The following is a 23,241-nucleotide window of genomic DNA, read 5'->3' as shown; positions in this document are numbered from 1 at the left end:
GGCCCTATGCCCATATGGGGACACATGTCGATGGACATCAGAGTAAATCTCCAAGTGATACTCCAGGGGAAAGTCTTCCGAAGCCCTGAGGCCCCTGTGCCCACAGATCCCCTGCCTGCACTCTGGCCATTTCCGTGCCAGCGTGGTCAATGAGTAAATGCGCCCGGCACCTGGATGTCTAGGGTTTCCAGTGAGACCATTCACTCACTCTGAGTGGGGGAAAGGCCTCAAAGCAAAAGTGATGAGATGAACAGAGTCCATCAGACACGCCCAGACAGATGGACCAGTATGCTGTCCACTGCACTCCAGATGCCTGGACCACAACTTGCTAGGTGACACATCCCCAGGGGGCCTGGGCCCAGGTAAGGCCTCACACGTAAGTAAGGTCTGTGATAAACACAGCACCACGAGGGGCAGGAAGCCTGGAGATGTCAGTCTATGGCTCTTAAAAGCCAATATCAAGATGTTCTTCAAAAAGTGTGTGTGTGGGGGGGGATAGTGTTCAAGGTAAACACATACAACTCAGGTGTAACCCTGCAATCAGATTTCAAGAAAATCATGATGATATATTTCACTGTTGAACGGGGAAAATAAAAAAAAAAGCCTTCTTTTGCTCCATTCGTGTGTGTGTGTGTGTAAGCTCTGGTGGCTTCGTGGTAAGAAACTGCACTACAACGCTAATGTTACTCGCTTCCAATCCACCAGCTATCCTGCGGGAGAAGGATGGGTAATTTCTTCCCGTGCAATTAACTGCCTCTGAAAACCCACTGGAGGGTCAGCTACGAGTCAGTTCCAACTGGGTGGCACACACAGCAACAACATAATATAAATATATAACACACCAATTTTTAATTCCTTCTCAACTCAAGCATTTGTACTAAATGATTTTTTATGTCAGATCTTATGATAATCACTTGATTAAATATCTTAATTTAGACAACTCCAAAGCAGCTTTTTTTTCAAGTATGTTTAAATTTTTAATTGCCTGGATTTAAACTCAAAACAAGACCTTCGAAATCTTCAGAAAATGCGGCCATTTGTGCCCGTGGTGCGTCTCTGTGCCCCTGCCCCTCAGCATGTGTCACTGTGTGTGCACACGTGCAGATTCTCATTATCTGTTCACTGAATACAGAACTGTTTTTATTTCCGGAAATAATCCACAGTGGGAGATTCTCTAACGACGCTCAGGTTCAGAGGTTTCAGCCCTTTGCCTGTGAGAAGCTGACCCAGTGGACTAAAGTACCGCAGAATTGACTCCTCTGGTAAGAGGTGCAGCGGTGGGCGGGGGCCCCTTCTCTGTGCAAACAAGCTGCGCAGGGGTGCTGCCCAGCAAGGGGTCCTGCAGGGCACCGAACGGTAGGCCAGCTTGCAAACGCCATAGTCCAAACTACTGACGGATGTAGCTTCTCTCAAAAGACAAAGTACCGAAAGCACTCAGCTTCCGCCACCGTCCAGGGGAGAGCTTGGCAAACTTTGTTTTTGGGGGTATTTTTTTCATTATTATTATTCTTTTAATCACTATCTAAGCAAGAAAAGAGAAAATGATTTCTACAAAAATAGTAGGTTCTTCTTCCAAAGGAGTAACTGTTCTGCAGAAAGGCAGGCCCATCCCCATCCACAGCAGCTATCGCTGCGGTGTAACTGTCACTGCCATGCATCACCACCGTGGGGAGCTCCCCAGGCACAGTCTCTAGCGGACTGTGCTCCTCCCCAAAAGGCTGTGCATCGCTGGGGTTCCAAACAACCAGCTGCTTCTCCGAGGAGGATGGGCAGTCTCCTGCCTGTAAGATTTACAGCCCTAAACACCCAGTGGGGGTAAGAGTCCCAATCACTTTGATGGCATCTAGGGAATGACTGTACTGTTGAGTCAACTCTGACTCATAAGGGCCACGTGGAACTTCTCCAAGAGAGTGCTGGTGGCCTCGTGGGAGGGATGTGTGTTACCAGCCCAAAGGCTGGTGTCGAAGCCACCAACTGCTCCACGTGAGGAAGCTGGCAGTCTCCTCCCATGTGACTTTACGGTCAGCTCGGAGTCAGTTCTGACTTAAGAACAATAACCAGAGAACTGCGTCCGTGGGGTCCCCTGGTCTGCACGTCTTTACAGACGACTAGGTCCTCTCTCCCACAGTACCATCCGTGGAGCCAAACTGTGCTTGTGCCTCCAGGACTCCCACCAGGATAACAGAATACTAGAATGATGAACAGTGCACTGGGTGTCCGACTGGCCAACTTTGTAAAGAGTTGGACGGAAGTATTCTGGGCTGTGCGGGTCACAGGTCTCTGCTGGAGCTGCTCCAGTCTGCTGCTGCAATGGCACCGGCAGCGGAACGAGAGGATGTGGCCAGGCCCTCGGGAGTTTGTGTCCACACAGACCAGGGGCTGCACCCCAAACAGAGTGGGCTTTGTGGGCCAGTGAGACTGTGCCCCCCAAAAGACCAGGGGCTCTCCCCTAGTGAGACTATGCTCCCCCAAACAGACCTAGTCAAGGTAGGAAGGGGCTGTCCTCCAGGGAAATTCTATTCACAGAGACAATCAAAAGCAATCGGGGGGTGGGGGGGGATACGTGCACATGTGCGCGTGCGAGAGGCAGGCAGGGAGAGAGAGCCGGAGGCAGACTGTGTACCTTCTTCTCCAGAGAATTACTCCACTCTTTCAGCAAGTTCACGTGCTGCACTGCAGAGCTGGCCTCGTGTGCCTTAATCTGCTGGTTTGTTCCCTGGAAGAAGAAAGACACAAAGCATTAAGCCAATTCACGCCCCTAAAACATCCAGCCATCACTCTATGACCACCTCCATCCGTGAGAGGGTGCTGGCCAGAGGGGCAGGCTGTGGCCGGCGTGAGGGGTGGCTCCGCAGTGGCTGTCACTTGCCCTCATGCCAGCCACGCCGCCCCAGCCGGCAGCTGGCTTCCTTTAGCATTTTGAACAGATACTTTAAGGTTCCTGCAATTACAGCAAGATACTGATAAAAATGTGAAATGTCATTAAATTACTATTCAAAGTAACTGACTGGGGTAGTGACGTGTGGGCTCAAACACACTGTATCCAAGATGGACTGCTATTCACCCTGGCAACATACCCAGAAAGTTACGTACAAAACACAGAAATTCTACAGAGTACGTAAGATGGAGACCATTTTACACCATAACAACCACATATGTTGAAGGATGTGATGGGGATAAAAATAGAATTTGTCCTGACAGCAGAGAATTAAGCAGCCACACAAAGTATTTTCATGATCTCCAAAATATATACTCTGTACATAGACTAGTCATATATATATATGTTGATATAAGTGTTGACATATATAAACATATATATACACATACACAGAGGATGAATGGTGCTACATCAGACGTCACAGTGGTGAAGGCCCAGTCTCATTAAAGACTAAAGCAAGGGGAAATGCTGCTGTCATTCTCAACCTTTCCACTTTCCAGGAAACTGCTAAGATGCCAACGCTTTACATTGATTCCGTAATCATGTACTCATGAGACACAAATGAAATAGAAAATACTGTGCTTGCAAGATACACTTCCCTTTGATACTTTAAAATGAAGATAAACATTTAAATGAGAACTCAGTTAAAACTCTCTAGAAGTTTCAGATTGTTGGGGGGAAAATAATCAACAGATAGACCAAGCAGAGAGCTTCTCCCACCGCACGGGGGGCTGGAGGCTGGTCTGGACGACGCTGTCCCTGGGGCCGGGCTCCGGTCTGCGGCCATTAGCTCAGGTGCTCTCGAAAAGTGGACCTGGCACACACTGGGGAGCTGTGTCCAGCCAGGTGTTTACTTATATGCAAATAATATAGATTTTCCATAACAATTTCCCTGGAAACCCCCAAACTCTCATTGCTGGTTTGAAGTAGCCTCTTCTGAGGCCAGCGAGCTGACCCGTCCCTCAGTGGAGGGTCCATCTGCAGCCTGGGAAGCAAGTGCCCACGCCTGCTGCACGGGGTGCTCGCCGTCTGTGACAAAGACCAGAAGAGTCCAGAACTTGCATGTTAACCTGTAATATAGCAACTTTTTCTCAGTGCAGAATGCCAGTGACCGGAAGACAAATGTTGGATACTGACCTGAAAAACGCAGCCATAACGCTTAAAACTACAGGTGCTGGGGGCATTGACACACTCTGACAAGTGTGCACTCAACTGCAACGGGAAAGAGACGTGAGTTGTGGCACGAACGTTTGCACCAACAGTTTAAACACATTCAGGGCACAGACCGCGCTGATGCCATACGCGCTGCACGGGACAACGCGGCTACACACGGGCGCTTGTTACCTGCGTCCGAGACCCATGGCCAGAGATGCAGCACAGCCACGTGAACACACATACACACCGTGTACAGAAATACATTCACGCTAACACTTCTCAAACGTGCCCTTTGATTTTTCAGAACTGCAAAATGTGACATGCTTTCTATAGCGCCAGAATTCAAAGAAAGAAAAAAAAGCAAACTGAAAAGCACATTTATAGACTATAAACAAAAATTGCATGAAACACAAAAATTATAAAGCATTCAGAATGCAACTGGGTTCACACACCTAATGCAGAGTACACGCTAGAGACGTGCTCACGCCACGGATGACGGACCACACCCCTCAGGAGGGGCTGCCTTCTAGAGCATCTCTGGGCATCTGTCTGCGCGTCCCTGAGACTTTAAAGACCTCCCAGGTCCCAAGGCTGGGGCTCTTACAGCTGGGCGGAGCGGGGATGGGAGAGGACCTTCCTGCAGGCAAAGCCCCAGTGCACTGGCCACGGAGAACCGCTCTGGAGGAAGGCAGGGGGCTGGGGTATCAGAGTCTTACAGCCCTGCTTATACATGGGCCCAGCCCTTTCCTCAACGAGGAGCTCTCTTCAGGAAGCTCCAGGCCCTGCACAGCCCGGGGGGCCCATGCTGGGAGCCTCTGTGCTTTCCTGGGAATGGGCACGTGGGGGTGGCCACCCAGGAGGGTGCCGCTAGTTCCCACAGCATCTCTCTAGGTCCTGGGACTGGGATGGGCCTGCTGTGGTCACTCCGGGGCACAGGGAAGGTTTATGCTCACTTCTTACCCTGTTTCTACTCCCCATGATAAACACATGTTTAAAGATCTTTTTTTTTTTCTTAAACAAAATGAGACAAAACAGAGGCACACCTTGCTCTCAGTTTGGGTCACCCTGAGGGATAAAAATTTGAAGAGTGTCTAAAATGCTGCAGGAACGTCAGCAGCACAGCCCCTTCACACTTGAGCTGCCATGGCAGAGACTCTGCACGGCTGGGGGCCAAAATCGAGTGGATGGGGCCAGGGGTGGGGTGCAGTAACAAGGTCTCACCCACCAGTGCCAGCAATGGGGGCTCCCCATCTATGCCCTGGTTTTGACCATACAGTCACTCTCTATCTCAGCTGGGGACAGCAGACTGCTCAAGCCCCAAGGTCTCTTGCCTTGTCCCCAATATCCAGCGAAATCGTGGCCTGGTGGAAAGACGGGGCGAGGCAAGGTGCACCACGGGCTGAGGGCCTAGGAAGCCCCGCCACAGTCACAGCAGGGACACCAGCCCGGATCAGGGTCTTTTCTGAGCAGGTGAAGCCCACCTGGTCGGGCTGTCTCCACAGAGTGCTGAGGGAGGTGTGGGCTTAGCCCAGGCCCCCAGTCTCCTGCCGTCTGCTCTCACACACACCCTGACAGGCCTGGGAGGCTCTATGTGTAGTTATTCTCCTGATATAATCTTGTCATAATGCCCCACCTTATAGGTTTATATGACTTTAAAAATATTTTATGTAGAAAATGTCATCTTTGCTTGCATCATAGCTAATGGGGGGTCCCATTTTCTTTATTCTTAGAAACATTCTTTAATTGCTTGCTTCCAAAACACACACAAGGATCTCTCTGCACATTCCTTGCTGTCAGATTTCAGCTCTAGGGGACTGGACCTGGGCCCCCCATCCCAAAGCCCCACACCACAATAGGCAGGCAGTGACCGCAGCTCTTACCTCGCTCCTCAGAAGCGTCTGGACACTGCACTTATGGGGGCATGAGACCACCACACAGGGGCACTCTGTGTCCTCATGTTTCTGTGGGAGAGAAGGGACAGTGATAACGTGGGAACACAGCAACGTCTTGGGCCCCCACACCTGGTGTCCCCACGTGGATCTGACAGCTACGTCACCACTGCCACGGCCTGCGGGAGTGCCGAGCACAGGTTAGCAGTGGCTGCATTCCACTGCTGTGCAGGGCTGGGGTACGATTACTGGTGGGGTGTGCACACTTCTCTAATGAGTCCAGCGAGGTGCTGACCGAGAGGACCCACAGACCACTGCCTGCCTGTACACATCGCAGCCCAATGGGTCCCTTTCCCCCGACACGGATCTTTATAGCTCTGGCTTTTCACAAAATCAATCCAAGTGTTTAAAGGCATTGATATACGATAATTTCTAGATTAATTGCAAGAGAGGATTTGTGTGTGTGTGTGTGTGTCTGAGACTATTAATATTACATTGATCTAAAGGTTTAAAAAAACTGTTTAAGTATCACATGGAAATTCTCAAATAAACCATGGTGAGCTGAGTGTCACTGCCTCATCAATTGTCTTGGTAACCCGGCCCGTCTGACCTGCTACATGATGGGAGAGGTTGGACAGCCAGAGTGGCCTGCAGCGTCCTGGCTGCTGAGACTGGACCACGCACCTCAGTCAGATCTGAGAACCAATGACCAGGGAAGCCCTCCCACTGCCCACAGGGTGGGCAGCCCAGGAAGTTTCTCGGCACAAGAGACAGTGAGTATCTGACTGCCTTGCCAGTTCAGGGTGCTGACTGCAGTCACGCCAGGCCCGAGAGGAAGGGGCTCACGGCTTACGGCGTTTACTAGAATCAAGGCAGAAGCTCTGCTGGCCTAGTGCTAGGAAGCTGCACTGTAATCTCACAGGCAAATGGTTTGACTCCACCAGCTGCTCTGTGGGAGCAGGATGGGCAATCTCCTCCTGTGCGATTTACTGCCTCTGGAAACTTGCTGGAAGGTTCCGACTCTACAGCACACTACAACAACAACAGTATTGAGGATGCTGAAGCAACAAAAATATTTTTCATCACAGGATTATTTACTCTTCATTCATACGGCTCAGGCCTCCACATCTGCTGTCCTCCCATGCGCTCACGCCTGCTGGCCTCCTTCTCTAGCTGACCCTCTGAGATCCAGGTCAAAGTTCCCTCCCTACCGGAGCCTTCACTGATCCCATCACATGACAGAAAGCAGCGTCCTGCTGGCTCTTTGCCGGAAGGTAGGTCCAGCATTTCCTTGTTCAGCTGGCTGTCTCCTGCCTCGGCTGCAGTCTGATGGGAGACTGTGCTGTTCGCTCCGGAGTTCTGGCACAAGCCTGGTGCCAGCTGGTATCGCTGGCTGCCTGGTGAACACATGAGCTGTGCTGGCATTTTAAAGCCAGATTCTGCACGTTCTTTCTGGGCCCAGAACCAGTCATTTAAGTGGCCGCTAACAGGCACGCTCTGTATGCCTTCTCAGATGGAAATGAATTCCTGGATTCTGTTCTCCAGACAGAGGCTAACGATTTTTGCAAGAAGCAAAGTATGTACCAATTACAAATCCTTGCTAAAGAAGATCAAAGAATACAGCCTTCAATATGGGCTGCGTGTCAAGATCAAGAAGACAAAAGGTCCTCACCGCTGGACTGATAAGTAACATCAGGACGGATGGAAAAAGGACTGAAACTCAATGGTTTCTCTTATTTGGATCCACAATCAAGACCCTTGGTACCAACAGTCAGGAGATGTAGCGGGCAAGCCAATATTGTCAGGGACTGTTTCAAATAACTGCATAATGATGAACGATGTCGATTCAAGACTAAGGTGCACTTGATTCAGGCCACGGTCTTTTCAATCCCTGACTATACATGAGAGCTGGACAATGAATAAGCATGACAGCAGAACTGATGCCTTTGCTTTGTGGTATCAGAGAAGAGTACTGAATACCCCATGGACTGCCAAAAGAACCAAGACATATGTCTTGGGCAAAGGGTAGCCAGAGTGCTTCTTGGAGGCGAAGACGACAAAGGTTCGTCTCACATACTTTGGGCAGGATGCTGGGAGAGGCTACTCTTTGGAGGACATCACAGTTGGAAAGGTGAAGGGTCGGTGAAGAGAGGAAGACCTTCAACCAGGTGGACGGACACAGTGACTGCGGTGAAGGGCTCAGGCATGTCGGAGACGATGAGGATGGCACAGGAGAGGCCAGCGTTCACATCTGTTGTTCACAGGGTCACTGTGAGTCATACTCGACAGCAACAACGTGTAAGGTTGGGAAGTGTCCACTGGGCCTATGTGTCCTTCACCTGAATCTAGTAATTGAAGGAATTACTCAATTATGGCAAAGAAATCAAATGACAAACCCACTGCTGTCGAGTTGACTCTGAACCATAGAGACCTATAAAGACAGCACAGAGTCCTCACAGGGTTGGCTAGATGGTAAATCTTTACAGAGACTCACTGACGCATCCTTCTCCCTAGGAACTGCTAGTGGGTTTGAACTGTCAACATACTGCTTAGCAGCTGAGGGCTTAACCACTGTAGCTCAGGGCGCCTTGATTATGGTAAATGTTACTGCTGTTTTCAAAGGGAAAAGCCTAGATGTGAAAGTTCTTAATAAGTGGGCTGGGGCCTTGAACCCATCTGAATAGTCATCTAAGGTCCAGTATCAGTCACGCCTTGTCTGGAACAGAGATGAGGGAAGAAAAGCAAAGCTGTAGGCAAGCAATCAGTACAAAGGACAGATGACCACAGAACCCACAGACCAACAGTTATGACCCTGAGACCAGAGGCTAGATGGGGCTGGGTCACCACTGAAGCCACCACCAGGCTGACAGGAACCATGAGGGGTGGGAAGTCAACGGAACAGATCTCAAAAAATAACAAGGTCAGGCTTACAGGTCCAAGACAGGCTGACGGAGCCCTGACACTCCGGCTCTTGCTCTCCTTTCAAACCTAACAGTTCTCATTCCTAGGGCTCACCTCTAATCAAAGGACAGATGGGCCTACAGGGCGAGCTCCACCATCGGGAAGGCACTCATTCCTTAGAACCACCAACCACAGAAGGTCAAAACAGCAGCATCTGCCCAGGGTTAAAGCCCAGAAAGCAGACGGGGTGGGTCAGAAGGATTAATGGAAGCTGAACTACAGGAAGGGAGTGGGAGAGTGTGATCACACTGTTGTTGACTGCCACTGAGTCGAGCATGACCCATGGTGACCCTATGAACAGAAAGCCCCTCTACAACTATCGACATTGATCGAAGTTCACAGAGTTTCCAGAGGCACGTGATTTAGGAAGTGGATGCCACTCCTGGGTCACACTGTGCAAACTGTAAATTAATGTTATGAATAACCGGTATGAATGGTGAGATGGAAAATCAATTTGCTTTGCATACTCAAATAAAAATTTAAAAAAGAAATGAAAGAGAAGTTCTTAGTAAGATGTAGACCATCGAGCGGCAACGGACTCATAGCTGACCGTCCAGCAGGTTTTCAGAGGCAGTGAATCGCATGGGAAGAGACTGTCTGTTCTCCAGTGGAGCAGCTGGTGGATTCAAACTGCATGCCTTGGGATTGCAGTGCAGCTTCTTACCACTGCGCCACCAGTAACTCAGAGAAATGTCTGTATTATATAGGAGAATGAATTCACAATGGAGTAAAAGTCCCAGGCACGGGGAAGCTATAGTGTAAGGAACCAGAGAGATTACACAGAGAGAACGTCTCATTTCACAGAGAAGCAGAGATGAAGCTTTATCAGGGTCAGTTCCCAAGCTGTCCCACAGCTCCCCAGACACCGGGCAGTGGCGGCATTTCCTGGCTGTACTCCGGAGCCCCTCCTTCCAGCTCATGGCCTTCAGGAGTTGCTGCGACCTGCATCAGAGACCCCTGCCTTGACCCTTTTTGCCTTCCTGGCCCCACCTTGGCTGGATGACCCCCTGGCATGGTACGTCTCCAGGTGTCGCTTCTCCTCACTCACTCCACCTGTTACCTCTGCCCTGAGGCTGGACCACTGCAGGCCTGAGGCTGGTGAACAGCTACCTCAGTGCTCCTTCAGCCTGCCCTCCTCCACAGGCTCTCCTCGGGGAGCACCCTGTCATCCGGGACCCAGAGAACGCTAGGCATCATCCTCAGCTCTGTGGTGTCTTTGTTTTGGGTACTTTTTCTAATTGCTTTTTCATACAATTCTTCATATACACGGAGTTCCACTCATGTATACTGTGTTTCATATGATTAATTACTATTGAGCAATGCCTTGCTCGTCAAATCCCACTGCGCCCTGTCTACTCCTTCACAGGCCACTATCGATCCACCATCTCTGCTGAGCTGGGGTGCCCCCTCCTCCTCCTTCCTCTCCCTTTCTTGTCTGAACAGCTGTACATATCCTGTTCCTATCTGCTAACTGAACTACCAATATTATCATTTCATCAATTCCCCCCAGGCTGCTTCTCAAGTTTGCTGTTTCTTGTACACCATATTCACGCCAAAGGCCAATCTGATTGGCTCCACTGTCACCATGGACACCAGCACATTTGGTCCTCTCCTCTCCTCCCACCTTTTACCCCCCCTACAACCTGTTCCTGTGCCTGACAGGTGATGCACCCCCCTGGATGGCTCTGCCTTCTGGCCAGGCCACCCCTCTGCCCTCTCCTCTGCTCAGAGCCCCACAGGCTCTCCTGGAAGAACCACGCAGGTCAATCCCTCTGCTAGAGTGGTCCTCCCCAGTGATGTTCAACAGATGGAGGCTGACGGGCCTACAGAGGCCCTGGGCCTCCTCCGACCTCTGACACAGGGTCACCTCTCCTCACGGTGCTTACCATCCGGTGTTAGGTGTTTGTACACGATGGAATTTAGGATTTGTTTCTCATTTTTTCTGCAAAGATGCAGAGTTGAAGGATTTTTTCTGCTTAAAACCATACTTCTTTGGGTAAGCGAGGTCTTTGCTAGCAGTAAACGCTAAATGCTAATTGCCTCTCCCCACTGCAGCTAGGCGTCACTGTCCCTCTGAGGGCAGCTCCTGGGTCAGGGCCTAGCACGTGGTCAGCACGGTAAGTATCTGCAGTGAGCAGACAAACACGGAGTGCCCCCACAGCAGGGCAGCTGCTGTAAATGCCCGTCCCCCACACTCGCTCCCTTTCCCTTCACCTGCAAGCGTTCCTAACTGGATCCTGACTGCCGCCCCAATAACGCAGCCAGTGTAGCCCTAAAAGCCCATCTCCTCCACGACATTCTGTCTCTGAACACTATGGTCCAGAGGGGCAGCAGCTTGAGGCGCCCAGCAGCACTGGCCAGGCCACTCCCTGGGACATGTGGAAAGGACATAGTTTGGTAATTAGTCTTCAGTTCTCTGATTCTCCCCAATGGTATTCAATCATGAACTGGGAATGCCAATGGCATAGACCAAAACAGTGAAAAACAGATAAAACTCCACTGTGAAATGGAGTCAGACAGAAACAGCTACTAGTCTCATGTTTTTTCTCTGTTCCTGCTAAAATAGTGACGTAAAAAGCTATTTGGTAGAGAGGTGGCAGAGGAGAGATGGACGGGGGAGGCGGACGGGAAGAGGTGGTGGGGTGAACTAGAGGGGTGGGTGGATGCGGAGGAGGTGAGGGGAGAGGTGGACGGGTGGTAGGGCCGAGGTGGGGGTGACAGGGATGAGCTGGAGAAGTGAGATAAATGGAGGTGAGGTGGATGAAGGAGAGGTGACAGGCGAGGTCAAGGGGAGATGTGGATGTGGGTGAGGTGACGGGTGAGGAGGACGGGTAGAGGTGGCAGAGGTGAGACGTAAGGGGAGAGGTGAGGAATGAGGTGGAAGGGGGAGAGGTGGCAGGGGTGAGGTGGATGGGTAGAAGCAGAGGAGTGAGGTGAGTAGTGGAGCGGTGACAAGTGAGGTGTAGGGGTGGGGTGGCGGGCAAGGAGGACAGGGGGTGGTGGAGGAGAAAGGTGGTAGGGGCGCAGGGGAGGAGTTCGGTGGCAGGGCAAGGAGAACGGGACAGGGAGCGGTGGAGGGACGCGGTGGCGGGGCGCGGAGGACAGAGCAGGTGTAGGGACGAGCATGCTGACAGCACCGCACCTGTAAGGTGATCATGGGGACCTGGCTTTTGCAGTGGTTGCACGTGGCCTCGCGGTATTTACAGGCCTTCTCCACGTGGTCGCGGAGGTCCTTCCTCAGAACCTTTTCCTTGCAGTCAGTGCGGATGCACGGAAGTTCTTCAAACTGGCAGTCGTTTTTTAAATGTACCTGAGGGACAGAGGATTCCGAATTCTCACTCGGCAAAACTTCAATCTGAAACACTAGCCTCTAACCTGTGGACATTACAACTGACAGACAAGCTTCTAATCTGCCACTTGACGAGCTCTCCACATCGGGAAGTGACAAGCATGTGGAGAGACAGAGCCAAAGGCTGTGATTAGTGGTGACTTGAACTTGACTGCTTTGGAAAGAGCCAGTCAACGCTTTCTCTTGGGTCGGGAGAGAGGTAGCCTCCAAATGCCTGGTGGTGTTCCAACTGAGCCTTCCACGATAAAATAAGGGACTCCTCGAAAAACCTAACAAAGTACAGAATTTCATGGTAAAAGAAGAATAAGCTGCTAATGGGTTTCCGAAACTAAAGCTAAATTCAGCTTTTTTTATTCTGTACGGGGTGAGGTGTTTAAAGCCAGATGACAGGCCAGTCAATGATGTTTGCGCAAACTGAGTTCCTTTCATATGGATTTTTGCTTTGGTTCTTTGGAAAAACAGTTGGGGAGAATCCCCCCTCAAGCCTCTTTCCCTATACTCTGGAGAAGTAACCTGGGGAGGAGGCGCCTGGCTTTCCTACACCTGAGAAGATGTTACTGCGAACTCTCTGGGTTGAAAGACAGTCCCCAGATAAGTTGCAAACAACTTGTAGTCTGAGGTTTTCAGGGTCCTTGACTGCCATCAGCCATGTGACTCTTCTCTGCAAAGATTGGTCAACTGGCTATGCAAACAGTGGCTTGAAAATCCACCTGAAGGACCTTACCTTGCAGCCCACTGGGGACTGGCGGGCTGGGCATTTCTGCTGAGAGGGCCATGCTAGGAAATTGACAAGGAATTTGCTTATGAAAGTGGCTAAACCCACTCTCTTCTGAGAGAGGTAAAGTAGGGGTGAAGGGCTGCATCCCTGAGGACGATGAGAGGCCCCCAAGGACCCTGCAGCAGAGCTGGCTGGCTTGGAGGAAAGTGGGAGCTGAGCAAGCTATTACCCTGGCTGTGAGTGGGGCCTTTACAGAGGAAAGGCCAAGGAGGGGAGGCTGAAGGTGGGAAAGGGTGCGCCAGAGGCCCACAGAGAGAGTGGCTGAGGAGGTGGTCCCAGCTGGAAGCTCTCCTGCCTAAGGATGGGAGGAGAGAGCCTTCCCCACTTGGCCTGTGTGCCCCACGCCAGAGCCTCTCACTCTAAATACAGTTCATGAGTTCTGAGTGGCTCTGTGAGGAATTACTGAACCCTGCAGAGAAGCAGAGTGGCATGGGGCGGGCTGCTCTCAGATATGGTGAGTAGAAGGCCCTCTGGCTTCCAGCTCCCAGGAAATGCTTATGCTTGATCATGAGCCCTCATGGGGAGAGCTTATTCTTCATGATGAGAGACTGGTGTCTAAAAGGCAACATTCTACGGCCAGGTAGTTCTGACAGGTTTCACTGGTGGTGTTCTGAAAGATCAATGCAGATGTGGTTTAGATACCCTGTTCAATCTACCCAGCCCTCTGGCTGCCCAAGGCCCAAAGCCGTATTTCTCAGTGTAAACCTGCAGCAGCGCCTACCAGCAGATGCCCCAGGGTGAGCTGCTCCACGCAGCCCCGGCTTTCATTGCGACAGTAGATCTGAAGGGCCAGGATCTCTCTCTTGCAGCAATTATCCTTAAACACCTGAAATGGAAAGATAGTTATTTTAGAGGATTAATATTTCTTCATCTCCACATGCTACTACTTTGGACAAGTAAAACCACTTTAAAGAAAGTCAGAAGTGCAGCTCTTAAGTGGACCTCAGGAAGCGCTGAGGACCGTCTTAATTGCAACGAAGAGCATGAAGGCGCTGCCCCACTACAAGGTATAATCTAAACAGATTTGGACTACCCCCTTTGATGAGATGAGCCCAGAGGAAATGTGTATTTCAAGAAGTCAAAACATTTTAGCTTAACTTTGGCATAATCTCAAAACAAGGGCACAGTAGGTAGCAGGCTCACAGGGGGAGCGAGTCCCCAGTCCCGCTAGGAGAGGGCAGGGCCTGTTGCAGCCATCTCGGCTTCTAGAATGCCAGCCAAGAACACAGGAGCTACTGGCAAGGAGCCTGTCTTAGGAATGGCTTGTCAAATACTCATGCGTTCTGCTAAGGTGCTGTTGCTTATTGTTCTTTTTTCTCCTCTCAAAAGAAGGAAAAACAAAACTCCAGGGTTACCCTCATAATAGAAATACTCTTCTTTACAAATGAAAACCTTCCTGACTTTATTTCATTTTCTTCTCCCCTTGGAAAACATATTTGCTACATTTTAATTTAATTTTGCTTTCCCCTTGGAAAACAGTCTTGCTACTTATAAATTTTATTTTATTTTCCCCTTGGAAAAATATATAAACTCTTCATTATTCTTTCTGAAGATACAACCTGCAACCTCTCAGTCCTCAGGCACTTCCAAAAGACGCCTACCTGCCCACACTCCAACACAAGAAAAACAGACAAGGATCTAATAGTCCTTCCTCAACTCCACAGGCAAAGAAATAGAAGCCGCAGCTGTCAAGAGTTAAGAATAAACTAATTTGGAGTGGAATCTAATACTTCATAAACATGACTTTTAAATTTAAGGTACCAGAGTCAACAAGACACATTTTTAACCACTAAGAAATGTGTTCCTTTTCACGCCGTTACGTCATTTGCAGGAGCTCTGCTGGCTTGTTGTTGTTGTTAGGTGCCAAAAAGTACCACTCACAGCGACCCAGTATGGACAATTAGACCTGAGCCCCGCCTGGCCCGTGCTGTCCTCACAACCTCCGACACCCTGGAGCCCACTGCTGCAGTCACTGTGTCAATCCTTTTTGTGGGGGGTCAGTGGTGAGGAATTATGTTGCCAACTCAAAGGCACATAGTTCAAACCCCCAAGCTCCACAGGAGAGAGATGGGCCATCTCCTGCCATGGTTTACTGCCTCTGAAAATCCGCTAGAAGGTCAGCAACTAAACGGTACATAACAACAATGACAAGATAAACAACAACACATCATTAGTTGAGAAGCGCAGCATAATGAAAGAACAGAATTTCAGAAGCTGAAAGACCCCAAAGCAGCTGCCCCACTTTCTAGGTGAGGAGTCTGGGCTCCGATGTGGCCCCTCTCTGTCTCGCTGTGCTATCAATCTCTGAATTCATCAACAAAACTGAAGTCTATTCCTCAGCCATCAATGCCACTGGGGAACAGGGACCGTATCTCTGAATGACAAATACAGAGGGACTCCACCAACCCTCTCTGCCCTCTGTCCCAGGTTTCTTGCAGTCCCCTGGCAGGAAACTAAGCAGCATAGTGGAGTGACTATTCTTGGAAACACTTTCCTCTGTTGGAATGGTAACCTTCACCGGCAGATGGGTGAAGGCTCGTGGACAGGTGACAGTCCCGATCGAAGCCAGGAGGGCAGGTGCCATCGTCTCATCCCACTCACCTGGTAGACAAACCCAGTGTGTAAGGAGCCTGGAGCAAGAATTCCATTACAAAAGGTGGTGATTTACATTTAAACAATGGGGAGAGCCAGCTATCAGAGTATAGAGGTACATGGATCTTTCCAGCAGTTTAAGAATGAGTCTTTCAAACACAGTGAGTGCCGGGTAGGACAGACAGACCCTGAGAGCCCTGTCAGAGGTCAGGGCTGGCTGGAAATGTCCTCCTGCCCTGGGTCTGCAGTCATGCCCCGGAGGCTGTGTGCACACAGTGTAGACCTGCATTTGTCGACGCACACGTCCATACGTGTACACACCTCGTGTGTGCAGCCGCACCTGTGCACGCACGTGTGTTGTACTGTGTACTATGTGTGTATATCACGTGTATGTATATCCTATATATGTGTGTGCATGGAGGGGCTGAAATTTCACATCTACTCATTGAGATTTACTCACTGTCCAGTTGGACGATGAATAAGGATTATAATAGAAAAATTATTGACTCCTTTGAGCTGTGGTGTTGGAGAAGAGCACTGAGCATCCCATTGACGGCCAAGAGAAAGAACAGATATGGCCTGGAGTGGGTGCAGTCAGAGTGCTCTTTGGAGGCAAAGATGACAAGGCTACGTCACATACTTTGGGCATGTTGCTAGGAGGGGCTATTCCTTGGAGAAGGACATGACTGGAAAGGTAGAGGGTTGGCGAAGGGGAGGAAGACCCTCAACCAGGTGGACTGACATGGTGACTGCTGCAACAGGTTCTAGCGTGTCAGGAAGTGTGAAGATGGCACAAGATAGGACAGGGTTAAGATCTGTTGTTCAAAGGGTCACGATAGGTTGTACGCGACCTGACACCTAACAACAAATAGCAGCAATGATTTAGATGGAGCTCTGGTGGCTGAGTGGGTAGAGAATCAAGCTGCCAACCCAGAAGTGTGCTGTTCAAATTCACTATCTGCTCCATAGGAGAAAGATGGGCAATCTCTTCTGATGCAATTTATTACCACCTGTGAAAACTTGCCAGAGGGTCAACTGTTAAGTCAGTTCCAATTCAAGGGTAATTGGTGTGCGGATGATTTAGAGCTATTGTTTGGGGGACAAGGAAAGAAGAACTGCTCAGAATTGCTCAGATGGGCACACTTTGGACATGTGTCACTGACACATACACACACACACACACTTCTACCCTCACAACTGCCCACAGGTCCATGAGGTGGTGTGTAACGGGAGATGGAAGCTGCCTGTGGTCTCAGAATGAGGGGGAATGATCCATCCTGATGTGGATTTGAACCCTTAGCCACCTGCCGGGTGTGGTCAGCTGTCAACACCCCGGTGAGGTCAGAGTGCCAGGGCGCAAGGACACATCCTAAGAGAGCACCATCCAGCTTAAAACAGGCAGCAAAATGGACAGAAATCAGGAGTACCTTCTCTTTAACGATGCTTTCTTGACACGCCGTGCACTTTGGACTGGGGGTGCTGCGGAAGAAACACAAGGACATGTTAGCACAGGGGCCCGTTTGATGTGGAACCACCAGATACAGCAGGCTTCTCAGCTCAAGTTCATGGTGCAGGTGGCTGTGTGGAGCTCTGAGCAGCCGGAGCGTCTGTGGGCCACGGTGGGGCTGGTCTGCACAGAAGCCCTGGGAGGAAAGGGCTGAATGAACAACAAAGGAACCTTTTCTGGAGGAAGTTGGTAAGCAGTGCAGTTTAGTCCAGTCCCCCTTGGAAAGCCCCTTTCCATTAAAATAAAAGTGAAATTTTATCTCAGAAATCAAAACAAGTTGTCTGCGGATGGGTTGTACAGCAGTTACATTCATTAGAAGAGTCCTGGAGTGCTCGTCTTTTTAAAAATAGCCAATACTTTACCCACAAGCATTTTTTTAACCATCTATTAAAAATGTGAATGCAATTCCAGACTGTCAACACCGCAGGAATTTGAAACTGGCCTGTCTAAGGAAACCACCAGGCTCCTCTGTCATTCTTGTCCCTAAACTTGGGACACAACCTGCTTCTCTCAAGCTGTTCTTGTCTGGTCTTGGCTCTGAGCCATCCCCCTCGTCTGGAAACCACCTCCGAGAGATCAGAAATAACAATGAGATGGGAGCCCTTGCCACCTCCAAACTGCCACTCGGCTCAGCCTCAGAGCCGAGGGAGGCCAAGGGGTACGGGCAGCGAGTCCTGAGCACCAGTGGGCACAGGTGTATGAGGAAGGGCTGTGGCAGAGGGGTCTCTCAGCTCCAGACACCTGGGAACGCAGGTGAGGGCTGACTGAGGGCTGGGAAGTTAACTCACTTTCCATGCTAGCATGGAACTCACGTGGAACCCTGAGGGGGTGCAAGTGCTTAATGCGTTGGGCTACTAACCACAAGGTCAAGAGGTTCATATCCACCCAGAGGCACCTGTAGAAAGGCCTGATGCGCTACCTAAAAAAAAAAAAATCAGCCGCTGCATACCCCGTGGAGTATAATCTACTCTGAAAGCCTATGCCAGACCTGCTCCTCAAGGGCCGAGCAGTCCCAGAGGTCCCAGAGGACAGGGTCTGAGAACAGTCCTCGAGGAGGCCCGGGCAGCTGCAGGACAGGCTGAGGATGACAGTGGGGGTGGGGGAGCCAGCATCAGGTGGAGGGCCTGGAGGCGTCAGAGGAGGAGTGTCCCCTTCTCCATGTCCAGGGACCCTCCCCAGGCTCACACACGGCTCCTCCTGAGTTCTAAACGGCTTGCTAGTCTGAACATTGTATTCAGACCTCTTCAGGGCTTCCGATCTTTAGAGGGATTTTTGAGAGAAATGAGTGAGCACAGGGGTGGGTGTGGGAGGCGGGCACAGCCGCTGGGGCCCCACCTCAGCAGGGCGGCCATGCAGGTCTCGCAGAACCGGTGTCCGCACTCGGTCTGCCTCGGGCTGCACAGAACGAGGCGGCACTTCTCACACTTGTACTTGTCCTCCACAGCCTTCACGAACTTCTCCTTGTAGCCCCCTTGCTCGGGGACAAACACGGCTGCCCCAGCACTGCGGTCAGTCAGCTTCAGCAGCGGGTTGGTCTGCAGGGACCCCGGGGCATCCATCTTCTTACTGGACTCCATCGTGGGAAGGAGGACGTCTGCGGGAAGAAACGGCTGTGAGATGGGGGGACACTGCTTGCCACATCTCCTCCTGACAGGAGCCAGCCGCACCAATGTGTCCCATGCTTCTCCCCATCCAGATGCCACTGTCCCTAGCGCAGATGCCACCATCCCTTATTCAGACACCCCTGCCCCTCGTCCACATGCCACTGTCCCTTGTGCAGATGCCACTGTACCTCGTGCAGATGCCCCTGTCCCTTGTCCAGACTCTGCTATCCCTCACCTAGACACTGCTGCCCCTTGCCCACACACCACTGTCCCTTGTCTGCTCAGAGCTCTTCAGAAGTTCCCTCTCACAACTGGATGGCCACTTTGCTGCTGTCACTTATGGTCCACTCACCCCCTCTGGTCCTGGCTAAGCAATGAGGGTCCTTAGCCAAATCCACATTGCTGTTACCCTTACTGTGGGGGCTTGGATGCAGGAGCACACGCAACATCCCACCCTGAAGGTCCAGATGTCATTTAACGGCAGTGCTACTACACCGGTCCCCACCTCCAAGGACAGGCCACCAGGAGGACTCCATGCTGAGCAGCCAGGACAGAGGGACCCCAAGAGAGAGAGATGAATCACACAGGGCGTGAAGGATGGGAAAGAGGTGCATGAGAAGCGACAGCTTAAGTGAAGCCACGCCATGCGTTAATACATATGCATCAGTAAGCTGATTAATGATCCTAAATATTTATTAACATTTATATGCTGCAAAAGTAAACAGCTTCCAACAGAGGGGTAAAGGGTTGTTGGCTTTGCTGTTACACTTGTCTTCAGTCTGGGTTTCCCACCGTCAGTGTCTCTCACAATCACAAGCTCTGGGTGCTGGACAACGTTAAGATGCACTGGCACAGGGGGCCACACCTCTGTCTGCTCCAGCCCTCTGCCCAGCTGCCCGGCACATCGCAGGGTGCTGCAGCCCCGCTCTACCACCCCGTCGGCCCTGCTCCCACGTGCACACACCTCAGTCAGCAGAAGAGAGGGACCCACGGGGCAGGTAGGGTCGGTCAGGGGCTGGAATCATTGCACAGGTGCCCGGCAGGCCCCTCGGGCCGCAGCACGGACATCTCCACACGGGCTCTGACCGCCCCTTCGTTCTCACACCAGATGGCGATACACCTGCTGAACTGCCCAGGGATTTTCTTCCAATTCAGCAGCACTCATGGTGATGCGGTGCTCATGCCCAGTCCACCTCTGTAATAACCACATTCCCTCGCTCCTGGGCATCCTGGCCTTTCCCCGTGAGGCCTGGGACGGAGATCCTGCCAGCTAGGACAGGTATGCGGTCACCTCTCCCAGCCGTGGCCCTTCCCTCTATAGGCAGCAGGGGGAAGCAGTGTCTTGGGTTGGGGTAGCAGGCCCAGAGTGGCAGCAGGACCTGCTGCGAGGAAGCCAGTGTCCCATGGCATAAAGTACCACATTACTGTGCAAAGCGGGGCCTCCTAGAAACTCACCTATTAGAGAAGAGGTTTCAAAATGACCTCGAAAGGCTAATGACCCTTTATGAGCACACTAATCAAAGCTGTTTGCTAAAATGCCACATACCCGTCCCAGCAACTGGAGAGGTAGGGAGGCCGGCCTTGCGCTGAGGAGGGGCGCAGATGGGGGGCCAGGAGTGCACCTGCCTCCTGTCAGCCACCTGAACTCCCTCCCCCATCTATGCCCCATCTACCCCCTCCTGGAAAGTGCTCTCACCCTCAATGCTGGACTCTCTACCTTCTCAGGCAGCTGGCTGGGCTACCCCACCTATCACACCTCACTCCAGAAGTGTCAACACCACTTTCCCTTGGAAAGACATTAAACTCCCTGCGATACCAGTTCTGATCTGTTTGGTTAGAAAGCTCCCAACACACAGAAAGTTCTAGTGCCAGAGCACAGGTCAGCTCCCCGATCCCTCTCTCCTAGCCTCACTCCCACTTCTGTCATCGATTCATGACCTTTGTGCACTCCTCTGTCCCCATGCTTCGGATGCTGGACACACCCCAGTGTGTGATGAGCAATGTTAGTTTTTTGGAGTGAATCCTCCTTTGACACATGAGGTAGAACTTGGCTCAGCTCACAGTGTCCTCCTGCAGCACCAGCAGGAGTGTTGTCCTGGGCCCCATGTGACTACAGATCCCAGAGAGAAACATGGCCACGAAAGGTGGCCCAGTGCCCCAAGGCGGCCTGTCCTGACAGCACTGAAAGCCCGTGGCTGGCAGGTCCCTGGGCTGTCCCATGACAGCAGCAGCCACCAGTGCTTACACTCAGCCTAGCCGGACTGTACATCGCCACTCTCCAGTTGAGCTCAGTAATGGAGTCCCACAGGGCCACCCATGTCCCCCAAATGCACCCAGTGACAGTGACCCAGAAAGGGACTGTCCAGAGCAGGCACGTTCATGCAGGTGGACAGCAGTGGGGCTGCCAGGCTGTGGGGCAGGGGATTTCAGGGGTCGGTAGCAGACTTCCCCAGGTCCCTGATGAACATACCAGACTGAGCAGGCATCCTTCAGGGGTGAATTGTACGGTATGTAAGCCACATCTCTCAATGTGCCAAGTCCACTGTGTGACAAGGGACTTGAGCAGAGCAGTGAACTTGAGGACGGGGGGCCAGGCAGCGTCTGGGGGTGTGGTCCGAGGGGTCACTGGGTGTGAGAACTGGAGGCATGGAACACTACCATCTATTATGGGGTTGGTGCTGTTACAGTACTGACAAGAAGCTGTGCTGCAATCCCAAAGGGACAAGGTTCGAAACCACTGACTGCTCTGTGGGAGAGGGATGGGCAATGGCCACCTGTGTAATTAAGTGCCTCTGAAAACCTCCTGGAGGGTCAGCTATGGGCTGGTTCTGACTCTATGATACATAACAACAAGAACAACATGTAAATTGGTCTGGTGGAGCTCTGTTACTCAACTCACTGCCCTCCAGTCTGAACCAACTCCTAGCTGACCTTCCACTGGATTTGAGGCTGTTAATCACAGCCTAGTGGTAAGAAACTGCACTGCAAACTTAAAGGCATGTGGTTCAAATCCACCAGCTGCTGTGCAAAAGAAGGTTGCACAATCTCCTCCCATGTGATTTACTGCCTCTAAAAACCTGCTGGAGGGTCAACTATGGGTTGGTTTTGACTTAATGGAACCCACCACCACCAATCATACAAGAGGGGATTGCCCATTTTCCTCCCTCAGAGCTGCTGGTAAATTTGAGGCCCCAGCAGTCTGAATGTGGTTAAGTTGTGATCATTATGAAGACAGACTGTGTCCCTTTCTTCAAACGTAAGATTCTGAAAGAGCACTCCCAGGGCACACAGCACTGAGGACATGCAGGAGAACAACCCAACCCCGACTAGATAAGATGACAAGGCCCAGACCATCAGCGCGGCCAAACTGCCTCCTGAAGAGTCTGTTCCATCAGTGAGTGTCCCCTCCTGTGGCCAGTAACGGGTGACTGGGATTTCACAGGAGAGCACCCCTCTCACTCAAACCTGATGCTTCTGCTTCTTCAGCCTCCCGGTGTCTTCCGGAGCGCACACTTGGTCGCTGTGGGGCCTGGCCAGCAGGTACTGCTGGCTGCCTCCTTTGTGGATGCCATCCCACCCAGCCCTCTCTCTGCACCGCAGATGTCAGAACTGTCTGAACCAGGATTCTGTGAAGCTGTTTCAACTGACCAAGTGCACTGGTCATTTCTGAGGTACCCAGCTGGGTGCCAGCACCCCACAGTCACAGGACTGGGAGGTGGTCCCTGCCTTGGAGAGATGTTGAGGGAGATGGGGCTGCAGGGAGCACACGGCACAGCACAAGATCAGTAACCACAAGAAGCCACAGAGTACAGGAAACACCACCTGACCCCCATGGCTGGGGTCTTAGGAGAGGTAGGCAGTGCCTCTGGTTTTGGGTGGACCTGCAAAAATAAATATTCTCCTGCCAAATGGGACACGGAGGGCCCATGAAGATGAGACTGTCTCATCTCGGACTGCTCAAAGCCTCTGTTCAAAAAGTTCCCTCTTGGCAATTAGGCAAGAAAAAGAAAGAGAAGGTACTTGGCCTGAAGAGAAAGGAGGAAAACTGTATTTCAGTTAAGGAATTACCTAGGGAATTCTAGTGGCCTAGTGGCAAGAAGTTGAACTGCAATCCCAGAGGCGTGTGGTTCAAATCTACCAGATGCTCTGCTGGCGAGGGAGGGACAATCTCCTCCTGCACCAGTCAGATCTGATTTGATGGTACACACACACAAAAATAAAAATAAAAATAAACAACACTTTTTAAAAAGGAAATACCTAAAGGCAAGACAGCTGTTGCTGATAAACTGTACAGAAGGAGAATATTTCTTATTCTTTCACTGAGCAGCTGGTGGATTCGAACCACGTACCTTCACATTGGCAGTAAAGCACTTTACCATTAGGCTACCAGAGCTCCCTATCCAGAGTCAGTCGAACTAAAATCCATTTTCAGCAAGGCTGCAGAATTCCAGATCAAAACGTCAAAGTT

General features: G+C 51.2%; 1 protein-coding gene and 1 pseudogene across 3 annotated transcripts in view; one reads left to right on the top strand and one right to left on the bottom strand.

Annotated features, from left to right (window-relative positions):
* The window catches only part of TRAF3 (TNF receptor-associated factor 3), a 28,783-nt gene extending 10,020 nt beyond the window's left edge, over positions 1–18,763 (bottom strand). Inside the window, exons 1-7 of one of the 3 annotated variants that reach the window (XM_006879084.1) lie at positions 18,505–18,763; positions 17,090–17,141; positions 13,792–13,896; positions 12,086–12,253; positions 5,974–6,054; positions 4,076–4,150; positions 2,624–2,716 (exon numbers count right to left, since the gene is read on the bottom strand). In XM_006879084.1, coding sequence (XP_006879146.1) covers positions 2,624–2,716; positions 4,076–4,150; positions 5,974–6,054; positions 12,086–12,253; positions 13,792–13,896; positions 17,090–17,141; positions 18,505–18,746 — 816 coding nt within the window. In that variant the 5' untranslated portion in view covers positions 18,747–18,763. The remainder of the gene's footprint in view (positions 1–2,623; positions 2,717–4,075; positions 4,151–5,973; positions 6,055–12,085; positions 12,254–13,791; positions 13,897–17,089; positions 17,142–18,504) is intronic. The other 2 variants (XM_006879085.1, XM_006879086.1) reach the window with 2 other exon arrangements.
* A 1,943-nt stretch (positions 18,764–20,706) lies between these two features.
* Positions 20,707–23,241, top strand: part of LOC102865432 — a 52,022-nt pseudogene continuing 49,487 nt past the window's right edge.

This window comes from Elephantulus edwardii, unplaced genomic scaffold, assembly GCF_000299155.1.
Source record: "Elephantulus edwardii isolate Elephantulus edwardi_28Jun2011 unplaced genomic scaffold, EleEdw1.0 scaffold00002, whole genome shotgun sequence".
Taxonomy (NCBI): Eukaryota; Metazoa; Chordata; class Mammalia; order Macroscelidea; family Macroscelididae; genus Elephantulus; species Elephantulus edwardii.
Note: the sequence above shows the minus strand (reverse complement) of the source record. Positions and strands in the feature narration are given on the sequence as shown.